At 42.7% G+C, this 25,682-nt stretch overlaps 1 protein-coding gene across 1 annotated transcript in view; it reads right to left on the bottom strand.

The window, feature by feature from the left end:
* Nucleotides 1-25,682, bottom strand: part of LOC145417130 (uncharacterized) — a 283,080-nt gene that overhangs the window by 9,828 nt on the left and 247,570 nt on the right. Inside the window, exons 4-12 of the mRNA XM_080285909.1 lie at nt 23,984-24,042; nt 19,005-19,177; nt 18,523-18,688; nt 15,138-15,329; nt 14,076-14,238; nt 13,732-13,874; nt 11,026-13,128; nt 9,574-9,830; nt 7,762-7,911 (exon numbers count right to left, since the gene is read on the bottom strand). Coding sequence (XP_080142035.1) covers nt 7,762-7,911; nt 9,574-9,830; nt 11,026-13,128; nt 13,732-13,874; nt 14,076-14,238; nt 15,138-15,329; nt 18,523-18,688; nt 19,005-19,177; nt 23,984-24,042 — 3,406 coding nt within the window. The remainder of the gene's footprint in view (nt 1-7,761; nt 7,912-9,573; nt 9,831-11,025; nt 13,129-13,731; nt 13,875-14,075; nt 14,239-15,137; nt 15,330-18,522; nt 18,689-19,004; nt 19,178-23,983; nt 24,043-25,682) is intronic.

The raw sequence follows: 25,682 nt of genomic DNA on the forward strand, positions 1-25,682 counted from the left end.
CACACGCTTCGATTTACCGCCTTTCATCTATACGTGGCGTTTTTGTCAAATAAAGGTCTGTTTCTCTGTAGAAGCGGAGATTAAAAGAATTTGCCAAATGCCGTCCATCCCCTTATCTCAGAGTTACAGTCCCGTCGTTGTCCCCATCTACTGCCTTCTTTCTTGTTATATGCCTTAAATCACTTCTTTATTTAGACTACAGGAACAAAAGTGATTGTAAATATTATCACTAAATTTAGAATGTAAAAACTAATAGTTGCAGGCAGTTTGCCAGCATGTGTACACCATTTACGTACAAAAACCCACATGCTCACTACACTTATACACCTTACACCTCTCTCTCAACTCACTGCTTTCAACCTTCATTTCTTTTCTTTTCCACTCATCCATTTAATATTCTGAACCTTTAATGATTTTCAGTAAGATGCTTCTTTAGTAAGTTGCAAACCAGTGTCAAGATAACATTTTCACAAAGAGTTAGGCAAAACAAAGTAAGAAATCTTCAATATAAGGCATTTTATTGTTTCTTCCAACCATATCTGACATCGACAGTAGGAATCAGCACTGCGAAAAAATGGAAATATCGGTTCGGCAAATTGTATCAGCTGCAGCAGTACCGAACAACCCGTTGTTGAGGCCCAGTAGTCCTCCCAAATACCATACATACACTCCACACGTCACCACTTTGGCACTAACATCCACCAACCATATTCAATACATGCTAGGGTTCCCTCATACACGACTGGTGTATTGGAATTAGCGGGGGTATTTTAACAAGACATTGGCTAATCATAATCAATGTCTGCTTTATGAAATTTAAATTCTCCAACTGTTCCGTGGCCCAGCCAGGATTCAAACCTGTGTCCATTAGGACTGCACACATCATATACACAGTACAGGTAAGTACAATACACAGATTAGATGCACATCATAACAAAAATAATATGAAGACAACGGCAACATCTTGATGCAGCAGTTATAGTTCTGATAACACTGTACAGGATACTGGATTCTATGGTCAAATATACTGTCAACAGCAAAACTTCCTCACGCTGCCCCATACACTTGTGATCTTACCCATCTTCCTACTCTGCCTCTGTCTTTCCCTTTCCTCACCACTTATTTAGCTCCATCTCCTCCTCCATTCCCCCCCCCCTCCCCCACCACCACCACTCCTGAGCCCTCGTGATGTCATCTCAACCCTCTCCACCTCCCTAGCTAAACTTCCACCCCCTCCTTTCTCATCATTATACTGTGTATATACACAGGCAATGTTGCATGTACTCTGCAGTTATACACTGAAGAAGTTGTGAGGCAAAATGTTAATACACAGCAGGTCCTTTATGGTTTCATTTTCTCATTTGTTTATAAACACATCATCGTATCATAAAGGCTCCAACATGCTCGCATGCATTGGCCTTGGTCACCTAATGGGTGGCTCTCCATGCTGCTCAATCTCTGTCTGTAGCACCAGCCGATCAGGGTGGTACCCATGATGAGGATGGGAATGCTGATATCAGGGAGAGCTAGAGATGCTGTGTCACTGGCCATCAAGATATCCTAACCATTCCCCTTTGCTAATGCTTTTCAGTGTGACTCTAACAATGAGAGTAAGGCTTTCTAGAAAACTCTACCACACACTGTTCTCTTCCCATGTACTACACGACATGTGCTTTACGTACCACACAACATACACCAATACATCCCAGGGGTTGATGCCAGCAAGGGCATGTGGCCAGAAAACTTTGACCCCACTACCTAGTGACAGACAGACCTGAGGAGAGGCACATGTGCTCCACCAGCATGGTATTCAACATCATCACAGAATGCGTACGTACCCAAGTACCATTTTTCATAGAACTCTGCTGAACAATGTTTTTAAACCATCCTCTCCTGTACACTCTACCCCTAAACACATACATTATGTGACCTTTCCTTCCCTAGGTCTAACTTTCACCATTGGAAGTGAGATATGTAACACAAAGACCTTGCCCTGTTTTCTCAGATACTGTGTTATCAGTCTAAATGTTCAAAAGGTAATGTTTAGTATGAGGTTCCAATATTAGATCACTACAGTACAAGGTTTTTGAACACCTGGGGAGGCCGTATCACAGTAACCACCATCTAATGAGTTCTCCACCTCCATACACACAGTCTTGCTGCTGATCACCAACTTAATACTGTAGATTTATTTTTGGCTGTAACAGTTACCCTCATGTTGGAAGAATAACATATCTTAAGAAACCCAAACTAAACAACCGACTAGTTTCAAGAGCTAATAAGACCTTAGGTACTACTTCTGGGGCAGATGGTGGGGGGGAGGCAATGGGGGAGGGGGGGGTTGTTAGTAGAGGGGCAGTGGGGGGATGGAGATGTTGGTAGGGGGACAGAGGGGTAATGGGGGGTGGAGGTGTTGGTAGGGGGGTATGGAGGGAGGGGCAGTGGTGGGGTAAAGGTGTTGGTAGGGGTGACAGAGAAGGGCATTGGGGGGTGGTGTTGGTAGGGGGATAGAGGGGCAGTGGGGGATGGAGGTGTTGGTAGGGGGACAGAGAAGGGCAGTGGGGGGTGGAGGTGTTGGAAGGAGGACAGAGAAGGGCAGTGGGGGGTGGAGGTGTTGGTAGGGCAACAGGAGCAGTGGGGGGGGGAGGCAAGGTGTTGGTAGGGGGTCATAGAGGGGCAGAGGAGAGGGGGGGATTGTTTGTAGGGGAATATATATATATATATATATATATATATATATATACTGAATAATCGTAAGAGTTATGTTCTAATTCATCATATTACCTTTCACACAAAATAAATACACTACACATAAATACTGTATATTATAAATACATTACTTATAAATACTGTATATTGTAGAGTATTTATAGGTAGTGTATTTATTTTGTATGAAAGGTTTAATTATATTGGTGAATTAGAACATAACTCTTATGAGTATCCTATATATATATATATATATATATATATATATATATATATATATATATATATATATATATATATATATATATAAATATCCCCTTACAAACAATCCCCCTCTCTCTCTCCCCCCTACCACCACCTCATGCCCCCCCCCCCTCTGTCTCCCCCCTACCAATTCCACACCCCACTGCCCCTGTCTCCCTACCAACACCTCCAACCCCCATTGCCCCTGAGTCCCCCTACCAACACCTCCAGCCCCCATTGCCCCTGAGTCCCCCTACCAACACCTCCATCCCCCACTGCCCCTGTCCCCCTACCAACACCTCCAACCCCCATTGCCCCTCAGTCCCCCTACCAACACCTCCAACCCCCATTGCCCCTCAGTCCCCCTACCAACACCTCCATCCCCCACTGCCCCTGTCCCCCTACCAACACCTCCAACCCCCATTGCCCCTCAGTCCCCCTACCAACACCTCCAACCCCCATTGCCCCTCAGTCCCCCTACCAACACCTCCAACCCCCATTGCCCCTCAGTCCCCCTACCAACACCTCCAACCCCCATTGCCCCTGTATCCTCCCACCAACATATGCCCCCACCCACTGCCCCTCTGTCCCCCTACCAATACCACCCACTGCCCCTCCCTACCAATACCACCCCACTGCCCCCTCTCTCTCCCCCTACCAATACCTCCACTCCCACTACCCCTCTCTCAGTCCCCCTACCAGTACCTCCACCCCCACTGCCCCCCTCTTTCCCCCTACCAGTACCTCCACCCCCACTGCCCCTCTCTCTCCCCCTACCAATACCCCCCCATTGCCCCTCTCTGTTCCCCTATCAACACCCCCCCCACTGCCCTCTTCTCACGAAAAACATCAATACACAGCAGTCCCATAACAGTGTTTCATTTTCCTAGATCGGATAGTTATCATCTTAAGGAATTGGATAGTTATCATCTCAAGGAAGTGCAGGGCCACAGTCCAGCAGATGGCTTCGCACAAGAATCCCAGGCAGGGAACACCATGAACCACATTACATTAAGTTCAGGCTGAGACCACCACACATACATACTTAATATACACCACACTCTTCCCCCATGCCTTGCTGTGGCAAGGCATTATCAACCACAAGGGAACAGTTGCTTGCCTGTGGTTGATAAGTATGCCTGGCTAGACAGACTGGGGTTGATGAACATAGTCTATTATTCCCTGGGGGAAGACTGGATTTATCACTCTTGAATGACAGCTGACCTAGGAGAGGGAAACCCCCCAGGCAAGGTTGGTGACAGTAGCCTAAGTGCATGTGCCCCCCCCTCCCTCCCAACTGTTCACCTGTGGTGTTGGAGTACATGGCACTCAGTACCAGTTAACTGCCATGAACAGGTGAATAAAGGAATACATATTCATGCATGGCCAAGGCCTTCAGAAACATGAATGTAACACAAAGTAAATAAAATCCAGTAATGACATGAATAAAGTAGTAGTCCTGTCATCAACCCTCACACTTACTGTTGTAGCCTTGCCTCAAGCCTCTATATTTGAAAGGGGATAATCTGGGACTGGCTGTTACCTATATACAATGAGAATGAAGACCTATTCCTAATTCATTCAGCATATCATATTATTTTCTGCTACCCCCTGATGATTTTATTCAAGGGAGACCTTCCATGTTCCAGAGTTAATGAAAAAGTTCAGGTAATCTAACTAAAATTTCTGAAGCTAAACAAAAAATTAAATAAATACAGTAAATAAAAATAACTGAAAACAAAGACATCACTAACATAAATTGTACTACGAATCCTATAAAATGTCTCCCCCCCCCCCAAAAAAAAAGGGAAATAAATAAAAAATAACAACAGTAATCACTAACATAAACTGTACTATGAATCCTATGAAACGTCTCCCCTAAGGGAAAAAAAATGAAAGGAAAATACTTGAATAAAAATATTAATAGTCCATTCATCCATCCATCATCCAATCCTATGTTGCCCCATGAGGAGCGTAGAAGCCCAGGGCTAGGCAGTTGGTCCTGACATTTAAGATGAGAGTGACCAGCCTCACTCATGCCTGAGTGGCATTACGTGAGCATTAAACCCCAACCACCCCTTGGATATAAACCTTCACCGGCTCAATCCGATTGAAGTGCCATAATTACCCACTAAACCACCAGGTGCCAAAATTTGATTTTATGGTTACTACCCAGCATAGTAAATGGTTTCCTGGTGTACAGGAAACCATTTGGCTTGTCACTCAGTGTAGTGTCACCCACAGGCAGAAGGAAGAAGAAAGAAAGACAGAAGAGGGAGTGTAAAGTCACCCGTAGGCAGAAGGACGAGGAAAGAGAGGAGGAAAGACAGAAGAGGATGGAAGGAAAGAAGGATGGAGGAGAGGAAAGGGCAGACACCCGAGAGCAGCAGTATATCGAGTGGGTGGATGGCGAGCGCCCCCACCTACCATGAATGATAATAATAATAAAATAATAACAGAAAGGGTTAAAGCAGAACCACTTATGCCATGAAATGTCTCCCCCAAGATAAAATACTCTGGAGGTAGGGAAAATAATAAATAAACAACAATAATAACAGAAGAGATTAATACAAAGACTATTTCTAACGTTTCCAGGACAAGGGGCTCTTCAACAGCTGAATATAATCATGTGGAGATAAGGAAGACTATGCCAGAAAAGTTACAAGATGAGGCTAACCACAATTCAAGCACCATCCTGTCTCATGACCTACAGATGGGAAAGCAAACAAAAAAATGGAGAGCCTCAAACTAGATATGCAGAGATTTGAGATTATATATATGTATCAATTTGTATGAACTTAAATAAACGAGTGTGCTTGAATTCTGTAGTTTGCATTATCACAATTTTACAAGTACCACCACTTATACTAAATGACACCACCACCACCCCTGAGAGAGAGAGAGAGAGAGGTGTGTGTGTGTGTGAAAGAGAGAGAGAGAGAGAGAGAGAGAGAGAGGTGTGTGTGTGTGTGTGTGAAAGAGAAAGAAAGAGAGAGAGAGAGACTGCTGTGCTTCAAAATAACAAGGGTTCGTATTCCCGTTGATTAAGGAGGTTTGGGCATCTCTTCCTTACCCGTTTATTTCTGTAACTTTTCCGTATCGTTTATAAAGGCTCCAACATGCTTGATTTCTGGCAGCCTCCCTGTTCAGTTCCCTACTCCTGACGTCACACTCTATGACCTTGTCTCACGTCTTTTTTGGTTGCCTTTCACAACCCTACCTCCGACATTCACACCCCTCACCTTCTGCACCCAAATGACATTGTAGGTTATTTATGCAATTTAGGTTGATATTAAAACTATTTATACAAGAGAATACCAAAGTGAAATATGTAAAAAATTATGGAAAAGAAGATTGAAAGCCTCCTATCCCAATGAGAATACGAACTTACATCTGAGCCATTTGGTAATACTGTATTGGTATTTCTGATGATGGTTTTCCTGAGTTCATGGTGTGGCAATGTAAAGTTTTTCTCACAAAGTCAAATGTTAAATCCTTGTTTAAGTTCATATCAAGAAATCTTACACACCTAGGGAAATAATGTCAACTCTTCAGCCTACAGTTTCCCAGCATCATTACCAAATAAATATATAAGCTTTGCCACTACCAGCTCTCTATGTAAGCAGTGTTTCTATCATGCAATACTAGAAAGCAGCAAGGTAAAGTAAACCCCACCATAGTTAAAAACCTTTGTCTGATGTATTTTTAATTTTTATTCTTGCTCACTTCAATTTTGATAACTGGACTGACCAATCAAAAGGAAGGATTTAGATATTCCCTTTCCTTACCCCTTCAGTACGAGCTTTCCCCTAAGCTTTAATCACCTCGTGGTAGCAAGAATAAGAGTTAAAATATATCATCAGAGTTAAAAAGGTCTAAGCTAAACAGACAGCACATGTTTCTGAACTACTCTGACAGAAGCAAGTAACTCTGTGCCAAGTGTCGCATATTTACACTATGCAGTTTCCCCAAAGCTGTGAATGCACCCTTGTGTTGTAAAAACCGATGGACTAGATAAAAAGCACTACTCTCAATATCTTAAGAAAAAATCTCTGACCCACTCCGCAGGTGTCAAATACAGTTATGCTGAGCAAGAATAGTACATCAACTCGCCACTGCTACAATTACAATCAGTCCTCATATTGTCAGGGGTGTTCCACATATATCAATACTTCTATATAACTGGTACTATATATTGTGGAAAAACTCATAGTAATAGTAGTAGTTACAACCCAAAACTGGATAGCAGGCTGCCCTTCATTTATGTATACAATCTTCCTTTTGAGGGGTAGGGAGGGAACTGATGGAAGTTTACGAACAAAGCAGTGGCGCCACCCAGTCATATCAATGCCACTGTGTAAAGGCTCCCCTCTCCATCAACCTCTAAACTGTCTTTATAGGTGGCAATGGAACTTTGATTAGCAATTTTTCTGTAATTTAATGTGGACTCCACCTGCAAAAATTTATATAGTAGGGGGAGCTGACCGGCAAAAATGATATAACGGGGGAAATTAACCAGCAAAAATGATACAAAAAAGGGTACATAATGAGGACTTAAGTGTGATTCCGTCTTCCATAAAGTATGACACCAACCAATGTGAGTTCAGAGAAAAAATATTAAAACAATAATAATAATAATAATAATAAAAATTGTAATTACAAAAAAGAAACAGCCAATCCCCAAAAGACCCCTCTAAGGCAAGGGGGTCTGAGGCTAAAGCTACCATAAATTAGTGGAGCAGGTACAAGCAACCAAAGCAATGCCTACGGTTGAGTTAGTGGCGTTGGTGTGCACTCTGGTGGGTGACTTACAGCTCCCTGATCTGCTCAAGGGCCATAAGCAGCTGGGTGTTGGTGCGGTCCAGGGCATTGATGCGGTCTTCCTGGGCTTGGATCAGGGCGTCCTTCTCCGACATCAATTCTGTCATCTTCTTCTGCTCTTTCCTGAACTGTTCTTGTAGCCTGAAATTGGTGAGTACTGTTACATATAATACGATGGTTGGCACTGTTTTCTGACTATAATTTGTAATATATTCTGAAAAAAATAAGAACTTTCCAAAGTTTACACAATTCTCTTTAATGAAGGAACTCAAAAAATATAAATTAAAAAAAAAAAAAATAATAATAATAAAGCCAAATCCATGATCAGTTAATTTTGAGATGCCTGGACACAATGCATTTAAGATGGAAGATCATGGGCAGTAGGAAATACAGAGAGGAAGACAGTTCCTTCATAATCTTAGCTTCAAATGGAAATACAGAATTTTGCGAAATCTCATTATCCATTTAGGGACCCTAGCGTACCCAGGGAGTGTACAACGACCCGGGAAAAAGATACCACAGACCAGATCATCTGAGCTGATGGAGCCCACTCTACACCTGCAAGATTCAAAGATACTGATACAAATAGCTTCCTTATTGACAAGTGACAGGCAGGGTTAAGGTTTGCTGTACTCTATATAAAATGACAGACAGGGTTAAGTTTTGCTGCACAGTATTATAAAGATTGGGTGAGAGGCGGTGCACTTGTGGTATGGCTGTTCCTTCCTTCCTCTTCTGTCTACCTTACTTTCATTCCTCTTCCTTCTGTCTATGGGTGACTCTACACTGAGTGACAAGCCAAAGGGTTTCCTGTAGCTGTACCAGGAAACCATAACCAAATTATGGTGCCTGGTGGTTTAGTGGGTAATTAAGGCACTCCAATTGGACTGAGCCGATGCAGGGATGGTTGGGGTTTATTGCTCACGTAATGCCACTCGGGGATGTGTGAGCCTGGTCGCTCTCATCTTAAATGTCTGGACCAACCTGCCTAGCCCCGGGTTCCTTCGCTCCTCACAGGGCAATGTAGGACTAGATGATGATTTAACGAATGAAAATGTAATAATATAAAAAGTTTCACTATTAACCACGTAGTGACTGGCAGGGTTAACAATTGTACGGTACTACATATGACTACAGGACAAAGGAAATAATATACTGAAGTACAAGATTACAGCTGCAGCATCTCAGTATATGTGCAGTAATTTTTTTTTTTTTTTTTTTTTTATGCAAGGATGAAGGAACTAAAGGCTAGAAGCATAAACAGGATCCACATATGTATATTAAAACTTGAGTCCCTTCCCCACCTTGATGCATTTTCTATTTTAATTAAGCTGTCCAAAGATGATAACACTCAAACTACAACTAGCAGTTTTAGTAGAGAAGGGCTGAGAGAGAGAGAATAATGTACTATCAGTCAATTTAAATGACCAAGTACAAGCATTATGACTGAAATTTTGAGACAAGTGTACTTGCATAGGTACTGTGGAGGTGGGGAGGGGGAGGCCAAGGATGAGATGGAGGGATGGAGTGGAGAGGTATATGAGAGGGGGATGTGAGCTAAGAGCGAGGCAGTTAAGTGACACCGGACAGGGCGACATGGAGGTGATTTGTTTGTGGCCACTCCTTATGTGATTAAGATGTCTGGCAATAGATAATGATTTTGGCTGAAAGAAGCAATTGTAAATTTATAAACACACATTGATTACTTCATTTTAATAGCTGAAGGTGTGTTTAGGGGGACATTCTATTTTTTGGGGTGGTGGAAGAGCCAGGAATCTATATATTCATCGTAAAGTTCCTTACTGCTGTAATAACTCTCTAATGTGATGGCCTTGGTCTTCGGGTGTCATCCTCTGCTGGGCCACGGGGAACTGTGAGGTGTGGTGTGAGTGGCGGGAGTGTGCCGGGGTGCTGGGGCGGTGCGGGTCGTGTGGGGTGGGGGATTTCACCGGCTCGCCACCCTCGCCACTGCCATGACTCTGCATCTGCTCGTCCGCTGCAACCAACTTGAGGTGCATCTCCTCCATTGCTGTTCTCAGGGCCAGGATGTCTTGCTCATACTGAAAATAGTTATACAGTCAGTGCGATACCTAACACAATTAAATACTGAATAATGTAAGGGAATGAACTACTGATAATGCAAAACATGAAATAAGTCTTGCTTATATTAGAAATGGAATTACTGTTTTAGATGAAGTCAGTATGGTACAACTGAATGTAGTGTAAGACGATGGATCTATTGTCTATCTATCTATCCATAGCCCAACGTCCTAATCCCGCAAAGGGTGGCTGCAGACAAAACGCCTCCATGTCACTCTGTCACCCATCACTTGACTACCCTCCCCCCAACTCACTCCCCCCTCCCTCATGTACCTCTCAACTCCCTCCCTCCACCTCATCCTTGGTCTACCCTCTCCCTTCCTCCACCTCACCTACATACACCCTCTTAGTCAGTCTTTCATTCTCCATTCTCTCCACATGTCCAAACCACCTGTGTATTTCTCCTAATCTTTTCAACCACATCCACATGCACCCCACAGCGTTCCTTCACTTCTTCATTCGTCAACCTGTCCCTCCATGTCACTCCACGTGCTCCTCTCAAGTAACTCATTTCCACTGCTCTCACTCTTGTTCCCCTCTTGCAAGGTCCATGCCTCGCTTCCATACGTCAGGGTAAGGATCACAATACTATCATGCAGTGACTTCTTAACTTCCATACTCACCTCCCTATTTCTCATCACTGCTTTCAGTGAACCAACAACCTTCCTTCCCTGCTGTACCCTTTCACGCACTTCATCCCCCAAAGTTCCATCCTTACTCATCACACTACCCAAGTACTTGAATGCACTCACATTCTCCATATCCTCACCATCCAACCTCACTGCACACTCTGTGACTTCATTCCTCTCAAACACCATAACTTTACTTTTGTTTACATTAACTTTCAGCTTCCTCCTCCTACACACTGTCCCGAATTCATTCACCAAACCTTGCAACTCCCATTCATCTTCACTCAACAATACTGTATCATCAGCAAACAGCAACACCGGAATCTTCCAAATCTCACCCTCATTCAGCTATTGTAAATTCTTAAATTCATGTACAAGTACTTAATTGCTGAGTAAATACATATACATTAATAAAATGCCACGCTTCACTGTACGGAATTCCCATTGACACTTAAAAGTGAAAGAGGGAGAAACATAAATTAATATTACCACTCACTTCTTCCTGTAAATAAATATATCAACTTACTTCTTCCAGAGTTTTGGTCTCTGATGACCGGTGGTTGCCCCGGGTGGGCCGCACCCTGGCTGGAGGTGGCTGCTGTTCATCACTAGAGGAGTCAGAGTCATACTGGTACCGTTGCCGCCTGCCACCCACAACTTCCGCTGACTGTCGCCGGCTTTGCTTGGTTCTCCTGCACTGCACCGCTCCCAGCAAGTCCGACGTGGAGTGGTGGTGGTCTGGTGTGGAGGCCGATGCCACTGCTGGCTGGCCCCAGCCGGGAGGAACGCACCTTGGGTTGGTTCGTGGGGCACCGGACTTGAACCCTCTGTGATCCGAAGGTGGGGTGCAAGCCAAGGATGCGCTGTCCTCGCTGGATGAGGAGTGGGTGCGTTGTGGTGTGCGAACGGTGGGCAGACTTGGGGTGATAGAGGGGACAGAAGGCAGATCCTCCACACTATGGGCAGAGCTGAGGGATGAGCTGACAGGGCTTTGGTGCTGCTGTTGATTTTGGTGTATGTGATGATGGTGGTGGTGATGGTGGGTGATGCGTGGCCCACGGTGAGGCACAGGGCGGGGCGAACTGGTGACGGCGCTGAGGTGGTACATGGGATTATTGAAGGCAAGAGGTGCTGTCAGTTGAGGTGGTGTCATGTGGGGAGAGATATGCATGCCACCACCACTGCTGTTGCTGCCTGTGCAATTGTTAACCGCTGCGTTGTTGTTGGCTGCGTCGTGCTGGTTGATTGACGGATCTACGGGGCTTGAAGACTGACTGTAGGCAAAGCTTTGGTATCCCGATGATGCCACGTTTGACAGTTGGGAAATTGACGTTTGTGACCCCTTCATATTTGCCTCGGCCTCACCAGTCGAGTGTCTGTCAGTTTCCTCGTGGCTAACGTCCAAGGATTCTTCAGGATTGCCATTTGCCACCATAGAACTACCCTGGTGCACTTGTCCATGACCATTGACTTGCTGATGACCCGGCATGACTTGTTTGTTATTGTACCAAGCAGTGTGATTGTGGAAGTGGTGATGATGGCTGTGATTGTGAGTTGGAGATGTAGGACCCTGTGTTGAGGTTGGGCCAAGATGGCTGTAGCTATAACTGTGCCCCATTGCACAAGGTTCTCTGGGCTTGCCATCGTGCTCCAAAGCAGAGATGAGAACGTAGTCATCAGCAGTGTTCAGATCCACAGCTGGCTTCCGAGCGGACCCCAAGTAGGTATTCCTGGGTAGTGTTGAGGGACGGGGGGTGGAGGGAGCAGGGGTGTCGGGAGGCGGTGGGATACTGATGGGTGGGGGTGGTGCCAAGAGCTTGTAGTCGTCACCCACGGTTGGGTCGTTGTAGCGGAAAATATTTCTCTGTAGACTCTGATACCCATGTCTGTCATCCATTCTGGCACACTCAGGGGCCGCAGTCATATCTGCTGCTGGTGAAGAAGGTGCATTGTGAGTGGATAACCTGTGTACAATGTTGATGTTTGGCTGGGTGTATGCAACGTTTATCTCTTCAAGGAGGAGTCGAAGCTTCTCTAAGTGAAGCTGCTGTGCTGGGCTGGCAGTGTTGGTTTTTGTAGTGGGGGATGATAGTTTTCTGAGAGCCTCACTGAGGAAGGTGTGCAAGAGAGACAGTTCTTTACCAACGTCAATATCTCTGTCATACTCCAGGGCTCTGTGGTCATGATTCACAGGACTGGAGATCTGCTTCAAGAAGAGCTTCATCTGATCTTGTTCCTTCTCAATAAACTCATTCATAAATTCCATGAAGTTTTCTTTGCCTTGGAATTTGGTAAAGTTTGCTAGCGTCTGAAGAGTTTTGGCAATCAGTGTTAGATTCCTGGATGTTCTCTCGTCTGGGTATTCCTGTGTGATGCCAAAGAGCGATGGGGAGAGAATGGCAGGGCACAAGAAACGCAGGAAGATGGATGCCGAGATCAGGTTGTCAGTAAGGCCCTGCTTGCCGATGGTGGCCAGGCGCTCTCGGTACATGCAGAAGCACTCTCGCAGTTCCAACGGGAAGAACGGATGAGAGTTGAGGATCCGCGACCACGTCATCCGCACAATTGACATGAGGTTTTCCTGCTGTTTCTGAAGTGACGAGATCTGTGGCACCTTCATTGGGTCAACCTAAAGAAGTAAAAAATAATGAATAGCAATAAAGAATAAGATAGTCAGCAATAAAAAGGTTAAAATAATAAGATAATCAGCAATAAAAAGTACAAATTAAGAATAAGATAGTCAGCAATAAAAAGGTAATAATTAAGAATAAGATAGCAATAAAAAAGGAAAAATAATAAGATAATCAGCAATAAAGAAGTAAAAATAATGATAAGCAATAAAGAGTAAAAATTATGAGTGAGATAATCTGCAACGATAATGGAATTCTTAAACAACTATTTCAACTTAAATGAACAAATAACCATCGTGTTCCATTTAAAACGAAGTTTGAATCAGACGTGCATCCAAATATCAAGAATTAGATGGCATATGTGTAATAAAATACAGACAGTGTAAATTTCAGTTAACAATACTAATAACTAAATACAGTACTAAAAATAATAATAATACTGTAATGATGATAATAATAATAATAATAATAACAAAGTATATACATATTTCAGACTCCACTTAATCCAAAAAAAACAAGACTCACATGGAATATATAAAAATTTAGGCTTGTCAAATGGTATGGCTACAGTAACGCTATAAAACCAGCACTTGATATCTCACCTCACAGTCATTGGCCGTCTCCACCACATTTTTGATCACCTGCCTAAGTGTGTCCAGGAGGTATTTGCTGCCCACCAGTTTCATGAACGCTTCCATTGATTTGGTGGCCAAGGAGTTCCCTCTGAATAGCAGGTGGGAGTCGTCTGTGGGGAGAGGAAAAGGACTAATTGGTATATACAGTGGGTGAGTCATTTGAGGGAAGGAAGTGAATATGATAGGTACAAAAAAATAATGATAATTGAGTAACCCAGTTCCCATGGATTAAAAACACACACACACACACACACACACACACACACACACACACACACACACACACAGAAGCACACCACCATACCCCTTACCTATTCTCTCTATCTCCATCATCACTAGGTCAGCCAGGAAGTTGCGTGCCAAGCCTTCCCTCTGCATTATGTGGATCATCGCCGTGGCAATGTCCTCTTTGGCTTTTACACTGATCACCGGCTCCAGCAGCTCACACACCGTCCCATAGTTGCTCTTCACGTACTGTAAGGGGTAGAAATTCAGCGTTATCCTGATCCTTCTCCCTACTTAATGACTGGGTGAGGCAGGCACCAAAAATCAGGAAAGAAAAAGAACGGAGAGGGGGCTGGATGAATGTTGTGAGGACAAGTGCAGGATCAGGGATTTGGCACCCCATTTTAACGTGAAAGTGTCCAGACTGACTATATCGGATACGTTTTTGTGAAGCTACAGAATGTGGTGAATGTTTTTTGTGTATCAGATAGAGCCATGATTGTGGGGGCTTGAATGATGAGTGAATGGAAGTGTGGCCCATTGGATTGGGCAAATTTGGACTGTCTGGATATTGCTACTCCTCACCCTGCCCTAGTGTGGGGAATGGAGGTCCGGATGATGACAATGATAATGTAAAATGTGTAATGCTGTATGGTAATGATACCTGGTAGTAAAGGAAGAGGACATTCGTAGGCTCAGACATTATGACAATGAAAGATGGATGCGTAGTGCATCCTAGAGTGCAAGGCTGGGGAGGATAGGGCTGAGACTGAGTTGAAAGAAGGATGGGACTGAAGTGTATTGGTGCTGTGATGAAGAAGAGCAAATTGACATGGCTTGGGCATGGTGAGAGGATGAAGGATGACAATTGGGTGTGGAAAATGAGAAGTGTGAACAGGGTGAACATCGGGGGTAGGGTTGTGAAAGGCATACTGAAAATGACATGGAATGAGGTCATAGAGTGTGACCTCAGGGATAAGGGACTGAACAGGGAGGCTGCTAGAGATCAAGCAGCATGGACAGCCACCATTAGTTGACCAAGGGTGACGCGTGCAAGTTGGAGCCTTTATAAATGAAAACAGAAGAGCTGCCTTAAATCTTCGTAAAATAATATAACACAGTACACACCAAAAGGAGAAGAGACTCACCTGTAGGAAGTCTGAGTAGAGTTCCATGGGCAAAATATCGATGGACTGGAACTTGCACTTGATTCTCAGCGATGCGTTGTCTTTATTTGCTGCCCTGCTGTCGTTCTGAACCTGGTACCACTTCTCAATGTGACTCCGACTCGTCACATTGGCCACCGGTATGTTGACAGAACCCACTAATAGATTCTTCTCCTGTTGATAGAATTGGTGGATTGTTATGGGATATACCGGACAGCTTTTTCTAGGTAAGTATTTGGTCACTGATATTTGCTTGTGAAGGGAAAAGAAGTGCAGTTGTTCCTCTCTCATGCTTAATTACTTTTTATAATGTAGGTGCATGTGTTTAGGAAAGTTCTATTCTATCTATCTATAGCCCGACGCCCTAATCCCGCAAAGGGTGGCCGCAGACAAAACGCCTCCAAGTCACTCTGTCACCCACCATTTGACTCCCCTCCCCCCAACTCACCCCCCCCCTCCCTCATATACCTCTCAACTCAATCCCTCCACCTCATCCGCGGTCTACCCCTCCCTCTCCCTCCCTCCACCTCACCTACATACACCCTCTTAGTCAGTCTTTCATTCTCCATTCTCTCCACATGTCCAAACCACCTCAGTGTATTTCTCCTAATCTTTTCAACCACATCCACATCTACCCCACAACGTTCCTTCACTTCTTCATTCGTCAACCTGTCCCTCCACGTCACTCCACATGCTCCTCTCAAGTAACTCATTTCCACTGCTCTCACTCTTGACTTGTTCCCCTCTTGCAAGGTCCACGCCTCGCTTCCATACGTCAGGGTAGGGATCACAATACCATCATGCAGTGACTTCTTAACTTCCATACTCACCTCCCTATTTCTCATCACTGCTTTCAGTGTACCAACAACCTTTCTTCCCTGCCGTACCCTTTTACGTACTTCATCCCCCAAAGTTCCATCCTTACTCATCACACTACCCAAGTACTTGAATGCACTCACATTCTCCATATCCTCACCATCCAACTTCACTGCACACTCTGTGACTTCATTCCTCTCAAACACCATAACTTTACTTTTGTTTACATTAACTTTCAGCTTCCTCCTCCTACACACTGTCCCAAATTCATTCACCAAACCTTGCAACTCCCATTCATCTTCACTCAACAATACTGTATCATCAGCAAACAGCAACACCGGAAGCTTCCAAATCTCACCCTCATTCATTAGGGCCACCCCCACATCCACTGCCCTACCTTGCACCTCCTTTACAACCCCGTCCATATACATATTAAACAGCCATGGAGACATCACACACCCCTGTTTCAGTCCCACATTGAGATCAAAGAACTCACTCAGCTCACCATCCACTCGCACCGTAGCCCTAGCTCCCTCGCACATACTCTTCACAGCACTCAACAATTTCCCCTCCACTCCATATATTCTTAATACCTTCCACATACCTTTCCTATCTATTCTGTCATAAGCTTTCTCCAAGTCCATGAAGGCAGCATACACTTTCCTTCCCTTCTCTAGATACTTCTCCACTAAACATCTTAGAACAAATATCTGATCTACACACCCTTTTCCCTTCCTAAATCCCCCTTGTTCTTCTCCAACTAGCTCCTCTGTCATATGCCTAACCCTATCAATGAGTATTCTACCATATATTTTACCAGTCACACTAAGAAGGCAAATACCCCTATGGTTACCACATACTTCTCTCTCTCCTTTTCCTTTGTACAGAGGAACAATTATACCTGATTTCCAGTCCTCTGGAACCCTTCCCTCTTCCCAAGCCAATCTACACAACTTCCATATCCACTCCACAACAATCTCACCCCCATACCTAAGCATTTCACCACACACTCCATCAATTCCTGGGGCTTTTCCCAGCTTAATCTTCTTCATCGCTTCCACTACTTCCGCCCTCCTGATCTCTTCCTCCCTCCTCTCATCTCTTCTTCTCCCAGCCATTCCCCAACCACTTATACTCACACTGCTCTCACTCTCTACATTCAACAAATCCTCAAAGTGCTCCTTCCATCTCCTCAATTTCTCTCTCTTTTCCACCAACAATCTATTATTCCTATCTTTCACTCTCCTACTATTTCCCCTTTCACACTGCCTTACTTTCTTTACCTCCTTCCAAAACAATTTCTTACTCTCCCTCCATTTCACACTCAGATTCCTCCCAAACTCTTCATCCACTTTCTTCTTACTCTCCTTCACCAGTCTCTTAACCTCCCTTCTCCTGCTCACATATACCTCTCTCTTCTCTCTCTCATCTTCTCCCCTACCTCTACTCGCCAACCATTCACCATATGCCTTCTTCTTTTGTTCCACAGCTCGTTTCACCTCATCATTCCACCATGCTGTCCCTTGCACACCCTTGCATCTCCTCCTCACTCCACAAACCACCTCACACGCTGCGCTTATCTCTTCCGTGAATATCTTACATACGTCTTCCACCCCTTCCATCTGCTCTAGCTCATACCTTCCCAATCTTTCTTCCACTATGCTCTTATACTCTGTCCTTTTCTCACTATCTTGCAATTTCTCCACTCTTCTCACAGGAGCTGCTTCCTCCTGTCTTCCCCTTCGTTTCCTCAACCACTTTCTTTGCAGCTCTACCTTGGCCATCACTAAGTGATGGTCCGAGACTCCATTCCCCCACCCTCTCCACACCCTTGCATCCAACACAAAAAGTGATAGTGATATACGTTGGTAGTACACACACACACACACACACACACACACACACACACACACACACACACAAATTTGCTCTCACGTTCCCATGGGCTCATCGATTCTAACAGTAATTCGACATTAAGTAAATCTCATAAATGGTTCTAGGTCTGCTACATCAAATGTAACAGCATGAAAGTAATTAGTGGTATCTCGTAAATAAAAATAAAAATAATAATAATAATAATAATAATCTATCTATCTATAGCCAGATGCCATAGTCCCACAAGGAGTGACTGTCTGAACTTGTTGCTTTACGGGGAGAGGCACTAACCATCCGCCAACCCATCTGCTGACGTGGGGAAATAATAATAATAATAATAATAATAATAATAATAATAATAATCCATCCATCCATCCATCATCCAATCCTATGTTGCCCCATGAAAAGCGTAGGAGCCTGGGGCAAGGCAAGTTGGTCCTGACTTTTAGGATGAGAGTGAATTTAAGATGAAAGTTAATAATAACAATAATAATTCAATCATTCATCATCTAATCCTGTGTTAATAAACGATACAGCACTACATAATTCAATCATTCATCATCTAATCCTGTGTTAATAAACGATACAGCACTACATAATTCAATCATTCATCATCTAATCCTGTGTTAATAAACAATACAGCACTACACACACACACACACACACACAGTCTTACCTTCTTCCTCTTCCTCTCTCCTTCCCTGTAGAGTGCGACGCTGATATTCTCCACAGGGGGTAGGTTAGTGAATTCAAACTGCTCCCCCCAAAAGCACATCTCGCTCTTCTGCTTACTGGAAGTCCGGGCATACAGGGAGTTGTCCAGGAGCAGCTCACAGAAGTACCTGCAGACCAACGTATGCTTTAGACGGAGAAGGATGGAAGACGGAAGACGGAGAAGAATGATGGAAGACGGAAGACAGAGAATGATGGAAGACGGAGAAGGATGGAAGACGGAGAAGGATAGGAGTGTTAGCAGTGTTTCTTTTTTTTTTTAATGAATGGAAGACACCTGTACCAGTTTTTTTTTTTAGTGTTTTTTTTTTTGTTTTTTTATTTTGTTTTTCTTCATCTTCATGTGTTTTTATTTTCTTTCCTCTTCCTTTGCTTGGAAAGAGAGAGAGAGAGAGAGAGAGAGAGAGAAATGTGTACACAGCTTACCTCTTCTTATTTGCAACACCTTTGGCTTCCAGAACGAATATTTTCAGCGAGTTGTCTGTCCTGCGTATGTTGTCAAAGTTCGGGTTAACAGCCTTACGCAGAGACTCAACCCACTTGTCTCTCTCGTCTGCCGTCCTACAGCTAAAGTACCGCGTCCCTGTTGGCGATGTGACCTGGGGGGGGGAAGAATATTATTGTTTTATGGAGGGGAGAGAGAGAGAGAAAAAAAAAAAGTTAATCATTTTATGGCATAAGGAAAAGAAATTACAGTACACAGGAAAATGGCCTTTCTTGTTTTTCCACATTTGTAACTAAAACATTCTGCACAGCACCCTCTTGTTTTAACACTGGGAAGAAATTTTTAAAACCCAACTTTATAATGACTGATCGTACAGGAAATCGAGCACCGAAGAATTCAAATAAGTGAAAAGAAATAAAAAAATACTATCTATCTATTGCCAGATGCCTCAATCCCGTTTGGGGTGGCCACAAACAAATCGCCTCCAAGTCACCCTGTCCCCCGCCATTTCACTGCCCTGCTCCCAACTCACACACTCCTCTCTCATATACCTCTCCACCCCATCCCTCCATCTCATCCTCGCCCTCCCCCTCCCTCTTCCCCCCTCCACCTCACTCACATACACTCTCTTCGTCAGTCTTTCACCCTCCATCCTCTCCACATGGCCAAACCACCTCAGTGTGTTCCTCATAACGCTTCCTATCATATCCACATCAACACCACAACGCTCCTTTATATCCTCATTTGTCAGCCTGTCTCTCCATGTGACTCCACAGGCTCCTCTTAAATAACTCATTTCCACTGCTCTCACTCTTGACTTGTGTCCTTCCAACAATGTCCAAGCTTCACTTCCGTACGTTAAGAGTTGGTATCACAATACTGTCATGTAGTAACTTTTTCACTTCCATGCTCACTTCCCTGTTTCTAAGCAGTGATAAGAAAAATACTATACCGTCTATAAAAAAAAATATAAAATGAAAAAACACCTGATATTCTTACTGACCATACAAGCAAAAGATCGTATACTGAGAAATCATATAAAACAGGTGTTCTGTATCTGAAATCTGTTGCCCAATCCCACTTGAGTAAGATTATCATGCAATTTTTTCACATCCCGTAAGAGTATTTATTTGCAAGCATGTTTCATAGAGAGAGAGAGAGAGAGAGAGAGAATCCTAATATATATAAATGTAAGATATTGTATATTGAATGGCACAAAGGAATTTCTAGAATCAATGGTTGTACAAGCACACACCCCAGAATCTTAAAAATCGAACCAAAGTCTGCCAAAACGAGGCTCATACATTCACTGCAGTAATGTATTCGTCTTTTCATACATCGTGAAATGGGTTATATTACCATGAAGATTTTTAAACCCACACTTTTCTCTGATCTTTAAATCCCTACCAAATTATCCAAGCTGTCAGGATCACTGGGGATGGAATGATCAAACTAAATTATCAGAAATCCTGAGTTAAAAAAGGTAAAATAAATAAAACAAATACACACTGCCGTACATCTGAATAATAAGTGAGCATAAAGGTCAAATCTCATCCTTCCTTTATATAACAAAATGTACTAAACTAACACAGACTCAGTATTACACCCCCTGACCATTTGTAAGTTATGCAAATAATAGTCACTTGTATCTACATATTTATAGCCCGATGCCCTACGCCCGCAAAGGGTGGCCGAAGACAAAACGCCTCCCAGTCACTCTATCACCCGCCATTTGACTGCCCTCCCCCCAGCTCACTTCCCCCTCCTTCATGTACAGTCGCCAAACTTTCCACCTGGGCCATGTAGCCGCGAGAGGTGGGCAACGGGTGCTGGCAACAGTGTATATGTTTGTTCGTGTGTACATGCTCGACGAAAGTTCGGATCATCAACTCTCTTCGTCCGTAGTGAACCTCAGTCAGAGTCAGAGTTCATCCCATAAATGGCAGGGTGCGGAGTTGGCTGGGGAGAAAAATGTCTCAGGAGTACGGCTCTCCCATCGGCTCAGCCAGTTGCATGAAACTGGTCGCACGGGAAACTGTTGTGTGCCACAGGTGGCGCAGACCAAGGCCAATTAAATAAGACTATATTAATTTTATAAGGAGGTACTATATATACTGTATATTATGGTATAAATATATACCTTTATATATAGTACAATAACATATACTATGCTTATTTGGCCTTAGTCCGTGCAACCTGTGACACGCAACAATTCCATGCAACCAGTTTCCTGCAACTGGAGCCGGTGGGAGAGCTGCTTAAGATGGAAGCTTGACATGGTGAATGCCAGGGTAGGCGCCGGACGGGGGGGGGGGGTTACTTTATTCATACCGCCAGTGGTAATAATTGCCGAACTAGCTTTTGAGATCCATTAGCATTCTACCAAATATTTGCATTCTTAACAATACTAAACATTTTATTTTCTATAACATGTTAATGCACTAAGTACTTGAATCGCTCCAAGCCTCTCTCTCTCTCTCTCTCTCTCTCTCTCTCTCTCTCTCTCTCTCTCTCTCTCCTTATATCAGTAATTCCATATCATAGGGTTATCGCTTGATACCATTATCAGTACAGGTTGAAGAGGAATGCATTTACATAACATCGCGTCCAGTTACAAGTAAGATTACCTGTCATTCACATCATGAATGACACTGACCAATAAACATTAGGATGATGTTCAGACACTGTTAACGGTTGCTTACATCCTCGTTGGTAGTACTTCAAGTAAGTGTTTTTGTGTGTTCTGTGGTGCACCACGAAGAGGTAGGAGGCTAAAATACTGTCACCTCAACAGGCAGAGTTTATGCATACTCTTGTCGAAGAGGCTATTACATCAGCTATGATAATGACTTACCGTATCATATTTCAAATGACTATGGTCATTACAGCACACCTTTGTAGTCCATTCATCTAACGAATGACTGAATTACACATTAGAAGGAAAATTGATTGTGAGCGGTACCGCTTATGTGTGAAGTCACACATTTACAGGCTCATCGATTATGCACCGAACAACATTATCTCACATTACAGCAAGATGAAGACACCACCTCTCCATCACAGTATGCAAAAGCTTCCAGTCATTTTAAGCACAAATGCTATTGATTCATGAATTGTTGGGACATTTATATTACTATTGCCTGTGATATTACTTATGTGATTGGTAAATGCAACATAAAGAACATGAAATTATCATTACAGGCTGTAACACTGATTTTATTTTTTTTAATCCCACGAACCTAGGCGCTTTAGCGCCCGTCGACTCATGACTAACTGACTCAAGGCAGCCTTAACGAACGAGTTTCAGCCTCCGACGTCAACAGTTCCTTATTTCTCCTACTTAGCTTAAATTAATATCCGTTCAATGAGTAATCCTGTAACGATTAATGACCTCACTTATCTAATCATGTCTCAGATCAAGAATGGTATTTCAATAGGTGTAATCGTGACCGGCCCAGGACTGGCGAAATGCGAACAGACACCGGTATCTATTTTTCTAGCGTAAGGGTCGGTCACACGACGGTTCTTACCCCCAATATTCAGTAGACAATTTTTAGCCATGGGTTGTCATGTAATAATAAAAAAGAATAGGTTAATAATTATGTAATATATGTAAAGATGCGGTCTTTTAGGTTATTCTCCTTATTGTTTTCAGTATTCGCATTATCCAGTACTTTCAAGAAGTTCCTTTGAAATTCTATCTGCTAAAATTGTAGACTGAATATTGGGATGAACTCTGACTGAGGTTCAGTACGGAAGACGAGAGCTGATGATGCGAACTTTCGTCGGGCATGTACACACGAACAAACATATACACTGTTGCCAGCACCCTTTACCCACCTCTCGCGGCTAGGTGGCCCAGGCGGAAAGTTTGGCGACTGTACCTCTCAACTCCATCCCTCCACCTCATCCTCAGTCTCCCCCTCCCCCCACTTCACCTACATACACCCTCTTAGTCTTTCATTTTCTTGCTGCCTCAAATTCCAGTCCACAGTCTTGCTGGTTAAGAAAATTCCCTATCACCTCCTCTTTAGCAACTTATTTTTGGATATGGCTGGTAAATATCCTCTGGTATATTATTTATGGATGGTATTATAAGAAGGATTTATATAGTACAGGGTAAGAAGGTGTAATACACAAAATTAATCAGTTACCAAGAGGTGTTTGGGAGCCTTCCTATTCAGTGGAAATATGGACTCATGCATAGCACTAAGTTACTATTTAATATATACCTGTACATGCAATAAAAAAGAAAAATGTGCAGTTTTCAAAAGTCATGGTTTTTCCTATTTCATTCTCCTAACCTAACGTACCCCACAATTTGTAACCTAATAATCTAACTCATTCTAACTAAAGATTTATTTCAGTTTTGGACAGTCACACCCTAGGTTTAGTTTGCTACAGATGATCACTTCCATTAGTCTAGAAAACTTATATTTAATAGGAAAAAGGAGTCAGGATTGAAATGACTGTCAGAAACTGCATATTAATCTTACCTACCATGGGGCATTATTGTTATTATTATTATTATTTTTTTTTTTCCATAACACAAACAGCTGATGACTACGTACAGCAAGAAATTGGTTCTGGTTAGGCACAGAATAATCCCTAATGTTAAAATTTAAAAAAGACATTAATACCACAAATTCATCATCGTAATCCACTGCTATGGCTGTTAAAACTTACCAAAACTTGCATTATAAAAAAAAAAAAAAAAATGACCACTCAAAAACACACAAATTAAACGAACCTGGAAGCAACACCATAAATTAATCATCATAATAAGGTGCAATGCTATAAAAAATCACACAAAATTAGAAGAAAATAAAAAAAAACAAGTAAATAATGGCAAATGATAAACAAATGAACGTGGCCATCATTTCATCATCATATTCAGGTGCGCGGGCAATAAAAACTCTCCCAAAATTGGAATATAAATAAACAAAACAAATTAACCCACCTGGAAGCAATGATCCTGGCCGAGAACACTGGCATGGATCGGCTTTATGGTCACCTCGCCTGGAAAAGAAAAACGATTGAACTTTTTCCTTGATTACCTGGAAAATTTAGCTCTTTCCTTACTTATATGAGCAGAATTTTACTTTTTCCTTGATAATATGGGCAGAATTTAGCCTTTTCCTTGATTATATGGGCAGAATTTGGCTGTTTCCTTGATCTGGATAGAATTTAGCTTTTTCCTTAAATATATGGGCAGAATTTAGCCTTTTCCTTGATTATATGGGCAGAATCTAGCTCTTCTCTTGATTATATGGAGAGAATTTGTCTTTTTCCTTGATTATATGGGCAGAATTTAGCTTTTCCCTCAATAACATGGGCAGAATTTAGCTGTTTCCTTGATCTGGATAGAATTTAGCTTTTTCCTTGATTACCTTGAGTATATGGACAGAAATCAGCCTTTTCCTTTAATATATGGGCACAATTTAGCTTTTTCCTTGATAATCTGGACACAATTTACCTTTTCTTCATCGACTCCCTAAAGACGCCCCTAAATATTGCTTTCACATATTAGCTTTTACAATACACATAGAAACTTTTTTCCTTGATTACTAAACTTATACCTTGACCCAGCTAAACCCACTCAACCTGGGGCTTTATTTCTTTCCCTCCCTCTACCTAGAAACTAATTTACCTTGAGACCCGACAAGAATCTGAAAATCCATAGCAAAAAGTGACCAGCCTCCATTACCTATTTTCAGCCCTTATTTCTAATCCTCCCTCCATTAAATTCTATATCTTACTTACCCTGGATCCCATGCGGACTTTTTCACTAAATTTTCTGATCGATGGGCCATGATGAGCAAGAAATCACTAGATATTAATTCCATAAATCACGAGCATCCTTCTCCTCCCGTCTCCATCCCCCCCCCCCCCAAAAAAAAAAAAAAAAAAATGAACGCCGCAATGCGATAGGATGGCAGACAAAACCAATATACTTTTTACAATATTATGGAGGCTGTGGCGGTTTATATTAACAAAATTGAGGCTGCAGCAATTTACAATGACAAAATAGTGGCTGGAGATACAATTTCAAAGTTTAGTATAATAAGAAATAGTTGGTTTATGAGAGGAGGAAACAATGAACGTTTCCTTGTGGGATGAGACGAAGATGAACACAAAACACAGCGTCTTATACTGTATTTTATTTCAGTTATTTTTTTATCCTACAAAAATATATATGGGCTGTATACACATAAAATCGGTAGTCGTAAGTGTTTATAGAAAATGTATAAAATCTACTGCATAGAAAATAAGCTCTAGTATGTTAAATTCTTCATTTCACTGATAGTATTGATGGCATAAGACTCCACTGCTAAGTTATGCCAGTCAATCTGAAGACTTAATTCGCATTCAACTTAGACTTTATCGATCGTGAAGGGTTGCATAAAACCGACTCGAGGCAGTAAGAATTAATTACAAAAAGAACTAACTGTATTTATTGGGTTAAGGGAAGAGGAAAAAAGAGATCACAATGCTATATTCTATTCACTCTTAAGCTGGGTCAGATTTTCGCACTTTTGCATCTTCTTTCACATAGCTCATTGACAGCTTTGCATCCTTTGCACAGCATTAATTCATGACTAGCATCGTATTCTAGTGTTAATGTAGTGCTGCAACTCAGCATTCAAGATGGAGATGGC

Source organism: Coenobita brevimanus, chromosome 109 (genome assembly GCF_032717465.1).
Source record: "Coenobita brevimanus isolate Jiangsu-jjx chromosome 109, ASM3271746v2, whole genome shotgun sequence".
In the NCBI taxonomy this organism is placed as follows: domain Eukaryota; kingdom Metazoa; phylum Arthropoda; class Malacostraca; order Decapoda; family Coenobitidae; genus Coenobita; species Coenobita brevimanus.